This window comes from Chiloscyllium plagiosum, unplaced genomic scaffold, assembly GCF_037043375.1.
Source record: "Chiloscyllium plagiosum isolate Xiang-an unplaced genomic scaffold, Cpla_swu_hap1 HiC_scaffold_8, whole genome shotgun sequence".
Classification (NCBI taxonomy): Eukaryota; Metazoa; Chordata; class Chondrichthyes; order Orectolobiformes; family Hemiscylliidae; genus Chiloscyllium; species Chiloscyllium plagiosum.
Window position 1 is genome coordinate 84,895,030 of NW_028270146.1, and position 20,212 is coordinate 84,915,241.

At 39.7% G+C, this 20,212-nt stretch overlaps 1 protein-coding gene across 7 annotated transcripts in view; it reads left to right on the forward strand.

The window, feature by feature from the left end:
• LOC122553773 (spectrin beta chain, non-erythrocytic 1-like) overlaps positions 1 to 20,212 on the forward strand; it is a 332,898-nt gene that overhangs the window by 279,492 nt on the left and 33,194 nt on the right. For 6 of the 7 annotated variants that reach the window (XM_043698081.2, XM_043698085.2, XM_087990057.1 and 3 more), the window contains 2 exons: positions 3,202 to 3,344; positions 5,899 to 5,977. In XM_043698081.2, the coding sequence (XP_043554016.2) occupies positions 3,202 to 3,344; positions 5,899 to 5,977 (222 nt within the window). Of the gene's footprint in view, positions 1 to 3,201; positions 3,345 to 5,898; positions 7,207 to 7,443; positions 12,363 to 20,212 lie in introns of those variants that run through there. The other variant, XR_015757960.1, reaches the window with a different exon arrangement.

The following is a 20,212-nucleotide window of genomic DNA, read 5'->3' on the forward strand; positions in this document are numbered from 1 at the left end:
ACACTTCACTCACGCCATCTAACACCCTTGGTCACCTGCAGAGACTTATTATCCAACACTCCACTCACCTCATTTGTATGATATTTTGATCTGTCTGCCCATAAATTCTGTGTGCTTCCTTCTCACTACATCCGAGGAGGGAGCAGCGCTTCGAAAGCATCTGATTTCAAATAAACCTGTTGGACTATAGTCTGATGTCATGTGGTTTTTGACCACGTCTTAATAGGCACTGGTAAACTGACAGTAATTCAGGTGATATCATAAACTGACAGGGTGATGGTGAAATTGCTTGTGTTTTGTTACTCAAAGGTGCATTTATGGTTTAGTACTCTGGCTGCCATTTAGTAATATTTTAGTAATATTTAACCACCCTCCCACGAGATCAATAATTTAAGGATTATGGGTGGAATTGTCCCAGCACCGAAGAACATGAGATTCTGGGGCCTTGCCAGAATCCAATAGCGTGAAGGCTGCAGGTTGGTGAGCAAGGGGTGTGCCTTGATCGTAGGCACTCCATGCCCTGTCGCATGCATGAACATAGGACATGGACCTGGGGCGAGGGGTTGCTGAGAGGTATTCCACTACCCTTTCTTTTGGCGTCCCTGCCTCTCTCTCCCCATCTCATCCACCCATGGAAATAACCCCCCACCACTATCGGAGCTGTCCCACTTGTTCTTATTCATGAATTCTGGAGTTCTTCATGTGATGGAGCAGACCAGCCTCCCTCAGAATATATTAAGAAGGTAGCAGAAACCCTAACCTTTTCCTATTTTAAAGGTAGATGTAAGCTGCTGTGTTCCAGATCACAATTTGATTTGTTAAATTACTCGACATAATGAAAACTACCATTTGTTCAAACGCTATTGTTAAAATACAGCAAAAGAAAGAGGAACATGGAATAACTTAACTCTATTGGCAAGCTTGACAGAATAATAGCTTACTTTACTGCTAAACAGTAACTGTTCCAATATAGTAACATCCCGTAAACATGCCCTTGGCAAATTCAGAACGTGGATTGTGTCACATACAACTCCAACCCAGGAGTAATGAGCGTCAAAAGATAGAGATTTCTCAGAGAGAGACAACTTCAGTTTTCAGCTGGAGCAAAGAGAGATATGACAGCTTTTCACAACCCCAGCAGCTTCTACTCCTGAAAAAAATAAAACTCCCTTGTTCTGTAGGTGGGAGCTTGACTACACCCACTCAGGCTGCTTCTATTGTTCCAACATTTAAAAAAAAACCCAGGGCTTCAAAAATTATTTATCTTCTCATAGACTGCTTAGCATCTGTCACCCAATCTCTCTCTCTGAAAGAAACCAGGACAAAACACAGCTCTTAAAGCCACAGTATCATCGCACTCAGTAGCTACTACCTTCCTAGGTGGCACTGCCAAACACAGATTAAGATTAGACATGACTTAAGTTGAGATGGCCAACATCCCACTGATGTTGCTGGAACTGCCCAATTGATAAAGGTTCCATCAGGCCTTCCTTAAAAGGTGCAGCATAGTCTCTCGCCAGCTGTCCAGCTGGCAGGCAAGACCTGTGCTGCCAATGATATTTCAGGTCACGGACTTTTCGTCAGAAGTGGGAAATGCTTTCTGAGGAAGAGGTGGATGGGACATGGACAAAAGGGATGTCTATAATAGGGTGGAAGACAGTAGAGGTTGAACAATAGGGAAGTTAGTTGCCCAGAGGAACATCTAAAGTGAATGGCGATGAAGCAAGGGAAGAAACAAAAGATCTGACTGAAGCAAAATGTGTTTCTTTTTGCAAGAATAAGAATGATGAAGAGAGAAACCGAAACATCCAAAAGAAAGGAGGGTAAATGGGGCTGTAGTATAAAATTTTTGAACACATTGTTGAGTCCAGAAGCTTGTAAAATGCCTAATCAAAAGATGAGAAGCTGCTCCTTTAGCGTACATTTGAGTTTGACTGGAACAGTACAGCAGTCCAAGGATAGAGATGTCAGTGTGAGAGTTTGACGAAGAATTAAAAAAGACAGCTCACCAGAAGCTCAATTTGAACTGTGTTCTGCAAAGGAATGACTTGATCTATGTTTGGTCTCCCCGATGCAGAGGAGACTGCATTGTGCACAGTCAATACAGTAGAAGAGATTAGAAGAAGTACACATACATCACTGCTCCACACAAAAGCAATATTTGGTGCCCAAGTGTACATTTCAAAGTTGATTCATATCTGTAAATTACCTTTAAAGTTGAAATGTGGCTACTGACGCACAGCATTGATACTGCTTTCCTTTGCATAGATGCTGTCTGACTTTCTGAGTATTTCCAGCATCCACAGCATTTCATTTTGCCTTTAATAAGGTACAAATATCAAGGAAAACCAGTTACTTTTGCGCTAATATTTTAAACAGGTTCGTTGACCAAGACAGACAAAGAATTTTCCACCTTAAAGAGAGCCATTTGAACAATTGAACAATCAACATTGCCTTTAGTTCAGCATTTTTACTATTAGCATGGATTACTTGAGTCCTGGAATGAGATTTAAATACATTGTGCCAAGCAGACATTGAAGGAAGCACATGTCCCGATTTAAAAATATGTAGAGTCAGTAGTTGATTGTTACTGTCTAATAATCATGAAATACCACTCATTTATTATAAACAAATGTATTTTGTAATTGTTCTCTGTTGCTTTAATTTGATAGCTAATTCCTGACATAAATTTGGATATTTCTTTACTAATTCAGTCTTATTAACCTCTAGTGTAGATTGCATTAGTTGATTGCAGTCTAACATATGAGTCAGAAGATTGTGTTTTCGAGTCCCATTCTCGGCTGCCTCTCCAGTGCAGAATTAAGGGAGTGCTGAACTGCCAAAGGTGTTGTCTTTCAGCTGAGACACTAACCCAATGTCCCATCTGCTCTCTTAGTTTAGTGTAAAGATCCCATGGCATTATTTTAAAGAAGAGCATGGGAGTTATCCCAGCATCGTGACCATTGTCTATGTCTTAATCATGATCGCAAAAGCTGATTATCCATTATTATGATCTGGGTGTGTGTGGGAGTTTCTGTGCCCAAATTGACCACAAATTACTACAATTCAAAAATGCCTTCAATGTACTTGGAAATGTGCAATGATAATGACAGGCTCTGTAGAAAGGTGAATCTGACTGTTGTTTATACCTACACTGCTCTATTTAATGTGATGTATCCCTACACTGTTGCTTTCTTGTAGTTGGAGTTATTGGAGATTCGAAAGAAACAAGAGGCTCTCAGGCAAACCATGGAGGTGCAGCTACAATCAGAGTCAGAACTGGATCATGATCAAATCCCACCTGATACTGACCAACAACCAGCCAATCAAACACATGTGGAAAAGTGAGTAGTAATGTTATGTTTCTCCTGGCATCCAATGAATAAATGACACTGGAGGAGGCTTCCAAGAACCACCCTGTTTTTTCGTGTGAAACAGTCTGCCTTTATAGAGATTGATGTCAGGTTAGTACAGGGGAATGCTGAAATATAAACATTAGTTACAGCAAATCTTTCTAAGATCTAAGGCTGTACCTTCAATTGTCTCGGCTCCAGCTCTGCAATTGCTTTTCTACATCTCTTTTCCTCTCTACCACACTTTCCTCCTTTAAAAAACTTCTTAAAATGTACCTGTTTGATTATCTGACTTCTTTCCTCCTAATGTGACTCAGTGGTAGCATGTTTGTTTTTGTAATGTTCCTGTGAAGGGCCTTGAGCTGTTACGCTTCATGAAAGATACTATGTAAGTTGTTTTTATGGGAACATATTTACCAAGGACTTTTACATTGTTTATAAATCGCAACACAGTTCTCTTCACAGCAAGACAAAAAGCAAAGGTACATCTCGTTCTTTGGCTTATGTGGCAACAGCAAGATACATGTTTGAATTCTCTTTTAGAATTTGGTAGTTTGTTCTCAAAATAGATGCAGATGACAAAGGCTTAATGCTTCAGAACAACATTGAAACTTGTCTTTCAACCTTTCTCTCCTCCATCTTGCACCCTTTCTACTAATCACAACATCCACCTCTTTCTTAAATTATTCCAGGGTTGTTGCCTTCACTGCTTTGTGTTACTTTCTGAAATCATTGCGCATAAATCATCAAAATACAATGGTTGTTATTGGATATGTTTTCAAGATTAAATATTGTCTGGAATTATATTGATTTTTTTTCAGGGAAAAGGTAAAGCATGTTTAAAACTGTTGCATGCCAATGCTGGTGAACAATGAAACACCTTCCACTTTAAATAACCACTGCTATTTAACCATTGTTGTTGAGTACAACTAACTTAGACGAGATGAAGAAAATCTTTTTGTTTTGGCATAACCTCAGAAGCATCCTCTTCCTACCAAGGTGACATTTCCAGTTAACAAACCAGCCACCATGAAATTAATTCTCTGGGTCAGATTGTCAACTTGAGCTCGTTTGCTTTTGGTCCAGTTGGAAAATGGTTTGAGACCACTCAAATTCAGTTCATTCTAGACTTTTAAAAAATCCAATTTGTGAATATATGCTCAAGTACTTCATGTACTCAGACTGTGCTACCATAAGCACTTTACGGAAATATAATCTAGATGGTTGAACCACTGTTTGGACTTTTGCCCAAAATGTCGATTTTCCTGCTCCTCAGATGCTGCCTGACCTGCTGTGCTTTTCTAGCACCACTCTGATCTAAACCCTGGTTTCCAGCATCTGGGTCCTCACTTTTGCCAACTGTTAAACCCACTGTGCTTTCCAGCTTGAACACTGCTGGAGGTTGTAGGGTCAGTGACAGACATAGGAGCCAACACTATTACAGACACATCTCTGATGCAGCCTATACCATACACTTAGTAACTTGTTGCTGTATCCACCCTTACTATAGGTCTGACTCGCTACATGATAAATCCACTCAATAGATCATGGCATATAAAGACTTTTCAGTAATGCTATCCTGCACCTTTAGCTTCTGCTTGTCCTTTTATACTTTGGGTTAATCGCTGGTCATATTAATGCTAGCTTTCTGACTTGTAAAACTTTTAATTGTGATGTTGACCTAAACTTCGTTCTGGGAATCACCAGCTCTTTCTTACCCAAGCCTGGTTGTCTCATTATTTCTTTGAGAAGTTGACTTTGCTGGTGTTGCCCTGTTCATAGCTGTCTCAAAAACAGGTTGATTACAGTCACGGGTCATCTGAAAGATCTTACTTTGTGGCTGAAAATGTGGGACAACAAAATACTACTAATTTTGGAAGAGTACATGACTTTGTGATTGCTACTAACAATGCAGTTATCGTTTTGTGAAATGAATAGGGACAGTTTTTAAAAAAAATCAAAGTCCAGCCATTTAATTGGTGTGCATTTTGACAGTCAATTAGCCCATTAAAACAATATTGCAAGAAAGATTTATGTCAACCTTGCAAAATCACAATAGCTGGTTAGCTTCACATTATGTATTTTGTACTTAATTGGTGAGAGTGTCTCAAATTGCAGGAACTTACTTGTTTCTCCTTTATCACTCATCTGATTGGAGTAATTGAATAGTATCTGACAACAGTCAGACATCATTAAACATTATGGTATTTGACAAGTGTGTTCTTTCCTCAATTATGATTTATTTTTAAAATGTAAAATAAGAAGTGTGAATGCAATTTGCTGTAACTTCAGACTTCCATCAGCACTCCAGTGTGATTCATTTTGAATAGTGCAACTTCTCTGAAAAAGATAATTCTACTAGTTAAGAGAAGAGACAGGTCTCTGGGCAATTTGTTGTATTATTTGGATGGTTGCATGCAAACGTTCTTCAATTAACCAAACCAAATTCAAGCTAAAAATGCCCTGTTTCCTTGCCAATGTAGAGACACTAGGAATAGACATACTACAGTTGTGTCACTTGCTAATATGTTTTGTTGTCCTTTAGGACACAGGAAGAAGAATGGAAGATGGAAGGTCCGAAGGGAGCAGAACTAACTCCTCATGTAACAGATGAGCCATCACTGGTCAGTTACCAATCTAAATTCTGTCATAGTTCCCATCGTTTCAAGACAACCTAGAATGCCAATCATCACCTTTATCTGAAACTGATTCCTCCTCTTGCAGTTGTTTGCTCTTCTTCTTCTCATCCATCTCTTGTTTGTTTGCTTTTGTATAACCAATGGATGTACAGGCTAAGTCTCAACCCAACTTGATTAAAATAGGCTGGCAAAATTATATTTCCGAGGCTGCAAAATTACAGGTAGTGGCATGAATGAAGCACAAGCACCAGAAATAAAGATGTGCCGAGAGATGAGAGAAATAATGAATATAAAGGAAAATTGGTTTGAGTTTCTGAATTGGATTTAAACACCATTTGGGCCGGGATTTGTCTTGATAGTAATGCAAAATGCCTCAATGTCCCAATAGACACCCAACTCAAGGCTTAGTTCCATGGTAATCAATGGAATTAATCATCCAGTGTAGAGTATAACAGCTGACCTGTTTTGTAGCACAGACCAAGGCAAATTTCTGCCATGGTTGTATTTTACTTGCCCTAAAGCTTGCTAGCATAATGAAAACTGGAGATTTCCTACCAAAGACTTAGGGCCCCAGGTTAGTGAAATGCAAGATACAAATTACAAAATTATTACGGTGCAGACAGAGTCCTGCCATTTGCCGCTTTGTGTCCACACTGGCTGTCAGCATTTTAACTTGCTGCCAGTCTGCTGCATTTTACCCATAACTCTGGTTCCATTTAAATAATCACCCAATGTCCATCTGAATGCTCCATTTGAACCTGCCTCCACCACATTTCCAGGCAGTGCATTTCAGACCTAAACTATTTTGCTGAGTGAGAAAACTTTTTTTTCTCATCTCACTTTAGCAACGTTTGCAAAACACTTCAAAACTGAGCCCTCTGGGTCTCAAAGCCTGAAGCAGTTACAAACAGATTCACACGTACTGAGTCGAATCTATTTTACTGCATCTCAGGAAAATTTCAGGTTTAGAAAATGTAGAAATGATTGTATTGTGGATTATTTTTTAAATAAGATCAGTAAACTCTCTGATATTTTTGTACCTAAGTTACATTCGTGGCAAATTTGCATTTATACAATTTTTGGAAGTCATTTTCTTAACCTTTTTCAAAATATTTCCCTTATTCACCTTTTCACTTTGCTTTTTAAAAAGTTGGTACACCAAGCGCGATTTATATCAGGGAATAGGAGCCAGAATAGACTATCCAGCTCATGAGGTAAAAACAATGACTGCAGATGCTGGAAACCAGATTCTTGATCAGTGGTGCTGGAAGAGCACAGCAATTCAGGCAGCATCCGAGGACAGGCAAAACCGACGTTTCGGGCAAAAGCCCTTCATCAGGAATATTCCTGATGAAGGGCTTTTGCCCGAAACGTCGATTTTGCCTGTCCTCGGATGCTGCCTGAATTGCTGTGCTCTTCCAGCACCACTGATCCAGTATCCAGCTCATGAGACTGCTGTGCCATTCATCTGGAATATGGCTGATGTTCCAACTCTTTCTTACAGTATCCCTTTAATATCTATGAACATACTCAAATATCGAGTTTTTACAGCCCTCTGGTGTTGAGAATTCTGAAGATTCAGAAACTCATGATTCTCATCTCATTCTGAGACTAGGTCCCCAGTGCTAGACTTCTTAAGCAATGGAAACATCCTTCTTGCATCTATACTGTTGAGCCCTGTTAAGAATTATTGTTTACTTTAATGAGATCACCTTTCATTCTCTGAACTTAAAGAGAAACAGGCCCAATCCCCTCAGTCTCTACTCATCAGACAATCCCACAGTCCCAGAAACCAGAATGGTGAGACTTACACTGGAATGATTACTCCAAATGTCAACATAGCTGCTTGCATACAATAAGAAGGCCACGATGGCCATGAGAAGCATTTGTGCATGCATCACAGATCAGTAATGTCAGTGTCTGCACACGGGCAGATGGTGATGTAGGCAACAGGCTGGGATGAGGCACCACTGGGGAGACTGGGGTCAGGGTGAGGCTGACCATTCCTTTCCTGACAGCGTAGCTCTCTGTTGCCTGGCTTGCATTTGGAGGGAGTATGCAGGTGCACTGCTCAACAATGCTCTGGAGTACGCAGACTGCGAGAGCTGCCAATAGGTAGTCGTCCGTTTGTCAGATCTACAAACAAAGAGGGCAGAGGGAGCACCTGGTTATTCCAGAAACAAAGTTATCTGCAAAAAAAGACTCTTGCACTGAAAATTCAGATGAGCTTCTCGGCAGCTGCCTTTTATTGCTTCGCAGAGATGGGGCACTGTAAACCTGTGCATGTGCAGGCGTTGCACCACTTAATAATGGTGTTCACAATAAACACAACCTTCTTGCACTCCCAATACAACAACAAGTGTGCCCTCTATTCAGCAGGGACCAAGACCAAATCTGTTTGCAATCTTAGCAAAGGTCTCTACAATTACTGCAAGGCATCTGTACCCAAATCTACTTGACTGGAAAGCTAGAATACAATGCCGAATTATTTCAATGGCAGTGGATTCAATCCCCACTCCAGCTGCAAGTAGTCATAATGTGTGCTGTACTGGAATGAGATGCCTCTGATCCTTTGGAGTTTTGCTTAGATGATGATGATCTTGCCTCAGGGGAGATAGAGTCATAGAGATGTATAGCACAGAAACAGACTCTTCGATCCAACTCATCCATGCCGACCAACTTTTCCAACCCAATCACATCCTGATTCTTACATTTCATTTGTGTTTCTGGGGGAGAAAGCATCGAAATGTAAACTCCATCTTGGCTACCATCATATATCAAAGGTGCTTGTTAAATTTATGTTTTCAGTGATAAGTTAATTCACAGGAAGTTCAATGTAAAATACAAAGCAACTGATAAAATTATAATGCAACACATTAGAGATTCTCCTGCATATAATGTGGCCATATTTGGCATGACTGAAGAGCAGCTACCAAACACAAGTAACTCATTTAAAGTTGCAACTTTGAATTCTGATTTTAACTATTACCTTATTAAAGCACATGCCATGTTCATCCTTATTGTTTATCCGAAAGTGACAAATTGGAGATGGAATTCAAATGTTTATTAATGTCATAGGGGCCTATATAAAGAAATGTACTTGATTAAAGTTGCAGTTTTCATTTTCCTGATTCTTATCATAGGGTGCTGCTGTATGAAATGTACAGAGTGTACTCCGCAGCGATTCTTGTTACATGCCTATTGTCACTTCATCTCAGTTATGCACATAAAGTTATCAGCTTGATAATAATGCTCTGGTTTCTGATATTTCCTTCAGAATTGGGCCAAACACAGATATTACTATTAATTGATTTTAAAAATATCAGAAATCAATAACTAGGGAGAGGAAGGAAGATTTCTTCTGGGTAAAGTGGATCGATGACAATGCGAACATAGCTGCAAGATTTCATTTTTGTTCTTTTGATGTGGCTATGCCAGAAATTGAAATCAAAATAAATTATCCGACCATAATTTATGTTGCTGTAATTCAGACCAACCCAAAGAAATTTCCATGATTATCACATTTGGATTGTGTTGTTTAGGAATACAGGGGGAGGAAAATGAGACTGCAACTTTAAAAAGCATTTAAAGTTTTGAAGGAAGTTTGAGCTCATCTGAACAGCAAATAAGCTTTCTCTCAAAACTAGTACTTCACTGTCCAGAGAATTATATTAGCAGACCTGATTAGTGTTCTCTGCTAGTGATTGTGCCATTCCAAAAGTAATGTTGACCAACGTACCTTATGGAAGTAATGTACTTTTGTTCACATGTCAAACATGGTTTATTTGCAAAATGGGTGTGTTATACAATGGATACCAAGCAGTTCAGTGTACTCAAATATTTCATTTGCTAAGGTGGAAATGTGTTTTGTCATTAGATTAGGGAAACCAAAATTACTGTTGGATCAATACCCTTTGGATTCCCTCTCTCAGTCTGCCTTGCTATATCCTACATAACAACCGGTTATCCTGAGATGGCATTTGCTGCAGCTTAACCACCAATAACCTTGTCTTTACTGCTTCTGCTTGAAGTTTGTTTTAAAAATTAACATGTCATGGTACAAGAAAGACTTCAGAGAAGGCTATAATATGGCAATGCTTTGCCTTTTCATTCATGTTTCTTGATTCACATAGACCTAATGCAGCACTAGGAGATGAATGCCGAGTTATTTAGGAAACTTAATCATCACATCGTTATTGTACTTGATACTCTTCCACGTTTAACCAGTTATCCACCTATTCTTATTATGATAATATGGGTCTTGATTTTACATTTGCTGTTAGAACCAACTGTGCTGTAATGCTGATCTTGAATTGTAAGATGTTCAGTATTTGAAAAAGCTCATTGTTTTAATATTTATAATGTGATTTCTGGTGATAGGAGCGATCAAATCTGTCAATATCTTTGGGTATATGGGGCTGGTGGATAGATTTCCATCCCCTGATATAATAGGTGACCTACGCTCCCCAAGTGGAAGATGTTGGTTTTAGGTGAGACTGCAATTCTGTGATCCATGCTTTCTGTAAGGATCATATCTGCTGAACTGCAAGAGCCACCCAATTTTATTATTTTATTGTTTGAAGGAAAAAGCATAATCAATTAGAGATTGACCTGTTCAAAGTGTGAAACCATCTTTCTGCAACAGGCGTCTGCGCGCTCTGGACACTGAAGTGATAGGATTGTTAGGATGAAGCCCTTACTCTAGATTCTGTAAAGCACTGTCAGGTATATCTGTGCAGGGTCTCTCTGCTTGCCCATTATAACATTGACAGAAAAGCCACCAAATGCCTGTAAAAAAAAGTAAGTCAATCATGACATTACTTCCAGTGGAATTTACCCGCCACCACGAGTGAAACGTATGTCATTCCAGGATTGTCTGTGCAGTTTTGTTTGCAATGTGTGGAATAATGATGTCATGAAAGCAGCTCCACAAACGTGTTATTAACCTAAAGACCTTCTGATGACTCAAGGGAGAAACTGGAGATAGGAGAAGGTGTCACGCAGGCTAGAGCACGTGTAAAATATATTTGGTGTTGGCACTGAGAGGCCTGGGTTGATTCATCCCCTGAGCCTTACCATTCTTTCTTAAATGAACTGTATCCACACAAATGTGTGGAAAATTCACCAGTTGGTCAGCAGCTCAGCAGTAATGTCACTGGATTAACTACAGGCTAACATTCTTGGGTCAATGGTTTAAATCCATGGTGGTTGAATTCAATAAAATTCTGGACTTCAAAGCTAGACAAATAGTGACCATGAAACCTTTGTTGATTGTTATAAAAAAACCCACTCGTTCAATAATGTCCGTTAAGGAAGGAAATCTACCATCCTTACATGACTGCAGACCCCTAGCAATGAGGCCTACGCTTAACTGCCCTCTGAAATGGCTAAAGCAAGTCACTCAGATCAACGGACAACAAGGGATTGGTAAGAAATATTGGCCCGGCCAACAATGCCCAATTCCAGTGAATGAATGTTTTAAAACAATCACAGGTAAATCTTGCTAGCTAGTAATTGAATTTGGGGCATTCATGTAAAGGGTGGCATACATAGAAGAATTTAAATCTGATTATTTTTCCCCTCTCCTTTCTGGTGTAGCTTTTTCCTTCTACCCATATTTGAAGGCATTAACTTTTTGCTGACTAGCTGGTCATGAAAGTAGCTGCTCCCAGTGTGTGACGTTGGATAATAGGTGAAGAGATTTAACATTCAGCATTGCAGCCAAGCCTGATATTGCCTTCACGTGGTGTCCAGCCAGCTGCACTTCCAGAAAAGCCACTGAATCACAACTTGGAGCAACCCCACAGAGCTTTAGTTTGCTCCCCTTATCTCTATGGTGAAACACTTTCATGATGCCCAGACTGAAATCAGCCAACACAGTGACCAAATCTTGGTCTTCCTGGCCTATATAGCTGTTCTTTGCTGCTTTAACTAGTATTAGCAAGCCTTCAACACTTTCCTGGTGAAACCTTATATTGCATTAGAAAAATTGTGATTTCTTACTTGTGAGAGCAATCTTCACTTCAGTAAGGATTAGATCAAGAATACAAATGTTGCTTCCTGAGTTGGAAGTTCTTTTATTGCTAAAACTTAAAATGAAATGTGAAAGTATATTTATCATAAAGCAATTGAGTTCTTACTTGATTTAAAGCAATATAAAAGGCCTTGACTATAATTTCCTGGTTATTACTGAATAAACTTGGGGAGAATTCTAGCTTAATTCTTTAATGTAGCCATTATTGCTTTCACCTACTCAGCAACAGGTAGATGGACCAACAGTAGGATAAAATATGCCACTGAATACCATAACATTAATTTGAAAAGAATTGATTGAGATCATAGGAATTTTCAAGCTGTAATCTGATCGTGGTGGTGGATGGGGTGAGGGGTCAGGGGAGGTGGGGAACAGGGGGGTGGTTCTTCAGCTACAGGTTTTCACTTACATATCTCAACCCTCAAAGTTTGCAGCATTAGCCGCATCATTCAAATGAGATTAGTCGCCAAAATATTGGTATTTTTTCTGTATAAATTTCATTGCTAATAGTGACATAAATAGCAGAGTAAAGATGGGCAAGAACAAGCAAAATGTTTTCTTTAGTCAGCGTTGCATTGAAAATATTCCACATAAAGTTGCAAGTTCCCATTATCTCAGTAAAATTGCTGAAGCCAGAATATTCCTTCAAATAAAATGTGTTCCTACTCAGCCACTAGATGGTAGGCTAACATAATCTAATTTCCACATTGCAGAGAAGGGCGACTAATATTTTTATTTCAGGAATTTCTCGTAGTCATAATATACTGAGGGTATTCCAGGAATTAGATTACTTGTGTGGAAATTGAAGCACTTGGTTTTGTTATTTCATTGCACTCTGCAGTCAACAAGATTTAATGAAATATTATCTTGTTGTTTCAGTCATTGTCAATATATCGCTGATGGTGAGGTAACAGCAGGATTCTGTGAATAGTGTTTACAGCTTCTGAGTGTGATTAAAGGAATAGAACTTAAGATAGGGAGTTGTGGTGCTGCTTATATTAGGACAGCTTTTGGATTTTCAGGAATATAAACCCATGATTGATATTACCAAAATCACTACTGTTTGATTTAACCAATCTTCTTCCTCTTGTCACTGCGTTGGTGTCTAATCTTTGCTAAGATACTTGACCCTTAACCTAGATTTCATACTTTTTCTTAAACTGACTCAATTAATTTTGTATTATTAATTGAGTGGTGATGGAGTTTTCTTTCATCCCCCTGACAGAATGGGGGAAGAAAAGAAATCCCTTATAGTGGCACTAACATGAATTTCAATTGCAGAGCTTTGTTTAACACCAGATATCGACAACCAACACACAAATCTCCTTGCTGAATGCATTGCAGACTGTGGTGTAGTCTGGGAACTGAGGGTGTAAACCTGTCCAGATCATAGCAATGTTGTTCCTTAAACGTGTTCCTGGCTATTGGCTTTGTAGCCTGTTTTGGTTGCATATACGCCTGCAATTCTACACTGTTCAGTCATCTTTGTTGTACTACTTCTGAGCTTGTTATCCTTTCTGTTGTGTCCTTTGTATGCTTGTCATATTGGTATTTTCCCAAATGGCTTTTCTTCCTTACATCCTGATATATGTATTTGCAATTTAGCCATTGTGTTCCTTGAATGATTATCCTGAACATTTCGTTCTCCAAAGCTTTTAAATAAAACAGCCTTTGTCCTTGATTAATTGTCATTGAGGATGTTGTGTTTATGTTGCTGACCTATTTATTTTCACCTGCTGTGCTGTGGGGAACTGGATTTTGAGATCTGGCCTTTGTTTGAATTTACTTTGGCACAGTTTGTATATTTCATTGGCCGCTGTGCCGTGTGTGGTGCGGCACATTCATTCAAAAGGCTGAGGTAAATGACTGGAAATAAGCTATTCAAGTCTGCCAATCAAGCATGTGCAATCTGTGCTTTGAATGTTAAGTTATTTTGTGCAAGCATCAACTTGAGAATTGCAGACTCAAGTTCTTGAATGCTGCCCTTCTCAATGAGTGTTGTAATTTCACTGTTGGCTTTTGTAACTGTGGGCCAGATAGAAAGAAATTACAAGTATACGTAACAACATAAGAAAGATACAGTAAGAGCAAATAGGTGAAACGTAACTGTGTTTATATACAACTAGTTATATTTTGTTGGGTTTTACATAAAGTTATTTTTTGGTATTATACTTCACGTGTAGCTTTAGAAATACAATGTACCACAGATTTGGAAAGTTACTGAATAAAGCTAGTTATCAAACAATCACTGATACTCATGGCTTCTTACTGGTCCTCAAGGATAGAAGTTATGTTTCTGATAAATATTTGGTTTCAACCCATAATGTTTACATTTTCTTATTGAGTAACCGGTTGTGGGATCCAATGTAAACAGAACATTCGGAAAAACAGCTTGACCCAGAGCCTCACTTGGTGAATAATGAATGACTCCCAGAGACAAGTAACATAGGGAATTCAGTCAAACATTTGGTGGGCGTAACATTCCACTTGACAAATTCATTTTGACATTTTAGTGTGACTGAAAACACGTCTACATTGTGCATGTAGCACTACTCCAAATTATTGAGCAAGGTCAAGGGGTTAAAAGACGAAGAGACAGCATACCCGAAATTATTCTGATACTGAACCACTTGATCACTGTCAGAAAATGGTTGCCACTCAATCAGGAGCAAAACAGGAAAAGAGAATGTTCACCATTATGTTTTACAAAATGTGTAGCTGACAGGGTTAGCCTTGCAGAATGCAAGTGTTAACACATTGATAGATTATCAGAAAAATTGTTTGTATAGAGTGATTAGTTTAAAAACTCAGAACGTCAGTCTGATTCCTCTGGGTTTTAGCACAACTTGCAATTCACAAGGTTAAGCCACGCGATCTGGAAGGTAGGAATAGGAATGGGACGTTCAACCTCTCATACTTATCTCACTGCTATTCACTGTGAACATAATTGATATCTACCCTGAATCTGTCTACACACTCTTTTACCTTTATGCTCTTGATTGTCTTTCAGCTAACAAAATGTTGCAGATCCCAGTCTTGAATATTTCGATTCTCCCATGATGCACTGCTTCAAGGGGCAGAGTTCCATATTTCCCCTAACCTTTGAGAATCGCGAGTTTACTCAGAAATGGCCCATCTCCAATTTTTTAGCTCCAGCATTACCTGTTCAGCACACTAGAATGTCTTGATGTCTGTTACAAGCAAATTCTCCACAGGTTCATAGTTCTGATTCTAAATGTTCAAATCTGTGGTTGAGAATTCATTTTCAAGAAGTCATCGCAACGGTTCAATGGAATTAGTTTTGATAAATTGAGTAGGCTGTAACATTCACCACAGGCCTCAATCTACTCTAGTCTACGTTAGACTGCTGGGCAGATCTTTCCATTGTGAGGAGACTGATTTGATGGTGGGCATGAAGTGAGCATTCTTGCTCTCAGGTGTAGCTTGGATTTATTCACACAATTGTGTGTCACCTGATTACATAGGCCAGTGCAAGGACCTTGACGTATCTTGTGCTGGGAGTGGGCAAGGAGTTGATGCCTTTGTGAGTACCTTACAAGGTTCAAAAGCCCAAGGGACTTACTTAAAGTGCACCTCACAGACATTCATTCCCTGCAAGACAAACATATCCATTGGGTGTTCAGAGTGGATACCTGCAACAGAGCATTCTCGCTGTTCCTATGTTCCCTGCATCCCTTCCCCAGGCAGACTTCCACCTATAGCCAGCCTCTTTAACCCATTCCCATTACACTCCAGCCTCCCTTTCTTGATTATCCTCTATGCCCCATGAAGATTACTGCCACCTGATCTATCACATGGCATGGTGGAGCCAAACCTACAATCAGTAGTAACTTAATCCAAAGTCCAGGGAGTTGACTATCTCTCATACTGCCTTTTATTTCTATGTAGTAGCCATGACTATGTTAGTATTTATTGTTTCATAGCTTAGAATGTAAATGGAAAGGGGAACTTAATTCTGGCCAAATGACATTCTAATAAGCGTGTAATGAGTGCAAAGCATTTGGCATTAGGAAGCTTTAAAATTCTGAGATTTCTTTACAAATACAGAAGAACCTTGATTATCCAAATCTCAATTATCTGAATTTTGGATTATCCGAAGAAGATCTCAAAGTCCCAATAGAAACATTACATCAAAGAGGTGTTTCAACACTGATCGCATCTTTTGTTTACAATAATTAAAAATGAACTCGGCTTACTGAAATACTGCCGAGAACAGTCCTGGACATCGATGCGAGCCCAGGCACCGCCTCCACCATAATCTCTCTCCCCACACTTTCCCTGGAATTCTACACTGTGTGTGTACCCTAGAAACCCCTTCCCCATATAATCCCTGCAACATTGTCCTGTAGAGAGCAAAGGTGGAACTTGTCAAAAAGTTGCAGTGAAAAGTTATGTGTGTGTGTATGTATGTGCTATTTTGAGACTCACCTCCCCCCCCCCCAAAGGCAGCAGCAGTCTTACTGTTGGTGTCCCAGGGCAGGGGGTGCAGACCTTGGGGGTGGGACGGATGGGGGTCAGGGGGACTGGGCGACCAGGGCAGATGTGGGGGGGGAGTAGAGAGTGGTTCAGGGCGGACCACGGTTGGGGACGGGGGTGGGGGCAGATGGGGAGCTGGATGGACAGGGTTGGGGGGCACAGGGGTTCGCGCATGATGTGCTGCTGCCTAGTCTCCTGAACGGGGAGCGGACTTAGCAAGTGCTCGCTATGTCAATCCCTTTGAACGGGGGGGTGGGGGTCTGCAGGTCCCTTACACACACGTGTGTGTCTGCTCAGAAACAAACCCTGAGACAGAGAGAGGGAGCAAGGCAGGCAGAGTGAGGAAAAACTTCAGAAAACACCGAGCCCCAGAGGAGAGGCATTGAATCAGTTATCCAAATAATCAGTTAACCCAATGAAATAGTGCCCACCCATCTCGTTTGGATAATCGAGGTTTCTTTGTATTCAGCCTGCTGTTGGGAATCTGATTTTTGGTCACTTACCCAATTTTACCCAGGTCACGATTCTGCCCATTCACACATCCGTTATGTGTAACAATTGGTGGAACTGAAAAGAAAATAATAATGCTGATGGCTAATCTTTGTGCTGTGATTGCACAATAGAACAAATGAAATGGGCACAACAAAACAATTCTCTAAAATTGAGTCTTTGAGTTGAAGCACAGTAGTTGATTTACATAAACATAGAGGGCTGCAGATTTTGGTGTCTTAAGAAATAAAAATGTTGAATCAAATGATGTGATCCTTCAATGTTCCAAGTTGGAAACACCCACTGATCGCCTGCGATACTGAAATTTAACATTTCCCCCTCCTCCTTCCAATCTGCATAATTCTACAAAACCAGTTATACTTCTCTGAAATACTTCAGTTTAATTTGAGATTGCGCTTTCTGTTTTTTTTTCACGTGCAAGGACACCATTTTGTAAGTGATAATCCTAAGATGCTAAAGCCAGGCTAAAGTATTGTTAAGGATATAAAGCTGTCTGTAGAGCGTCCAATGCAGCACAACAGTCACTTGCGGCTGAAGACGAAAGGAAATTGTCTTGACTCGAGGAGAAATTGGCTGCTTTTCTTTCTACATTGGAGAATTGCTCATTCAGGCAAACTTTTATTCAGTTGGAGCTCTCAGACATAATTCAGAGGAAAATGAGTGAAAGTAGCCCTGGCACATGCATACAGACTGCTTATTAAATTGTTTTTGTTGAAAATACTCCAAGGAATTGTAAGCACCCTTTTGAAAGATACTCCATCCACAGTCGTGTCCCTTGTTGTCGATGATATCTGATACAGCAGACTGTACTCCAAAACTACATCCTTCTTGAATTAATGGAACTGCCTATTTAATCTGAACCAGATTGTATTTGATTGTGTGTGTCCGATGTTAGACTTTGTGTATAAAGAAAACCTGTCAAAATGAATGTGGATTTACAATTGTTATGTTTCTGTTGCTTTTTCCTTGCATGGGACTTGGAGTCAGTGTTTGGGGAGAAAGAGGGGAAACAGCAATAGTTGAGTGGAAGTAATAAAAAGAATGAGCTGGAGTATATACTATTAAAATACCAGAGCTGTAGGAAATCTGAAAATCAGTAGACCATGCAGCATCATTGGAGAGAATAAACAAAAGCTTTTCAGGTCAATTACCTTTCATTAGAAATCAAATGTATTGGGAGACCATTACATTAGTCTCTTGAAGGCTCAAATTGCACATCATTTGAGCTTTGAATGGAAACGTATCAATACTAGCTCTGGCAAAACTTTTACCAGCAGATGGTCTAGCTAGGGTTGCTGGTGATTCTTATCCGAGGTTTCAGTGAGTGTGCTGTGGCATCTGGAGACTCAACTTCTATGTTTCATGGGTCTTATAACGATTTGTGTAAAACTAGCAATGAAATTGAGGGCAAAGAGAAAAAGCAGGATTTTTTTAATCAATGATCTTCTCGAGATGTTTCAAAGGCTTATTCTTCTTCTAGTTTTGGACCATTTCTCTATTTTGATGCTCAAATATCTGAGTTCCTTCCTCCACAGAGAATTACAGAATGGTTCCATGGTGGAATGAGTCCATTTGGCCCATTGTCTCTGCACCAGCACTCCAAAGTAGCATTCACTTTGTGCTATTCTCCAGCCCAATCCCTTTGCATATTTCCTCCTTTTCGTATCGTGATCCAATTCCACCTTGAACGTCTTGATTGAGTCTCCCTCCAGCACCACCCTCAGGCAGTGCATTGAGGATCAAACACTCACTGCATGAAGAATATTCTCCTCATGTCTCCGTTGCTTTTTCGCCAATTATATCAAATCTGTGTCCCCTTATTCACAATCATTCCAATGGTGGAAACAGCTTGACCCATCTACTCTTTCCAACTTGCACATTATTTTAAGTATTTCCATCAAATCTTTCCTCTGATGAAAATGGTCTCTCCCTCTCCGCTGTATATACCTAAATGAAGTTCTTGATCAATGGAACAGTTCTTATGAATCTTTTCAGCAGTCTCTCTAATACCTTCACACCTTGCCTAAAGTGTGATGCCCAGAACTGGACACAGTATCCTAATTGAAGCCACACCAGTGTTCTGTCCGTACACAGATGTGCCCACTTTATAACCATGACTGTACCCTACAAGTACATAGTGATGGTAAAGAGCTTTGGAAACATTGTTAGATCAAGGAAGTGAATGCGACTTTCTTTCTTCCTTTTGCAAAGTTATTTTGCTTAAAGAGAGCTGCAAGCTGATTGACAAATAACATAAATCCTGTGACACTGAGGCCGGATGTACATCCAAGTGCAGTTTACTCAATGAGAGGAACAGTTCTGTATCAACTCTTATGACAATATGGAATGTATCACCATAGATAGCTGTTGAACTATAGTCATCAAAGACATTGTTTTATTAAAGGTATTAAAAAGAGGAAGGGAAAATGGAAATGACACGAGGAAATTGGATTAAAGTAGACCACACACGCACAAGGGCTGAAGCATTCTGCTTCTGTCTTGCAGTGCCTGTATTTCTGCCACTTGCCCTCAGGAGACAGGGGAAGAGTAGAGGACAAGCAAAGTGAGGGAAAAAAGAGCAAAACAACAGCAAGGTGGGAATGAAAGAATATAACCTGGCAGAAGAAATAAAGGTGAAAGTGGGGAAAATGAGGAAGAGAAACAACAAGAAGGGGAAAAAGAACATTCTAACAGAAAATTGAAAACAAAATAATATTATAGTGACTTTTCCGTTGCACATTTATCCTGAATTTTTTCATTTTTGGGGTAAGTTTTTCTTGACACATTCCTTGTTGTGTGTGGATAGAGGCAATATGTGTAGATTTACTCTTCTCTCTTATACACAAATACACACATATACAAAATATTATGCAGGAAAAAGATCTATTCATGATCTGAAAACAGGAAAAGGGTTGTCAAACCGATTAGACTTTGACCATGAGCAAGTTGGGAGTAACAAGACATTTTCCTAAGAGTGTATTGCAATACAACAGACAAAGCATACACGAAGTAGATGGCACATTGTGCCCTGACACTTTGTATTCCATTAACAAGTACACCATATTCCACACTGAACTTCCCTGATTGTAACCAGCATCTCCCTCCTCGGTTCAGCTGCAGGAATCCTACATCTCAGACTTGATGCCAGCTTTCTAATGAAAGCATCTTGCTGCAACGTT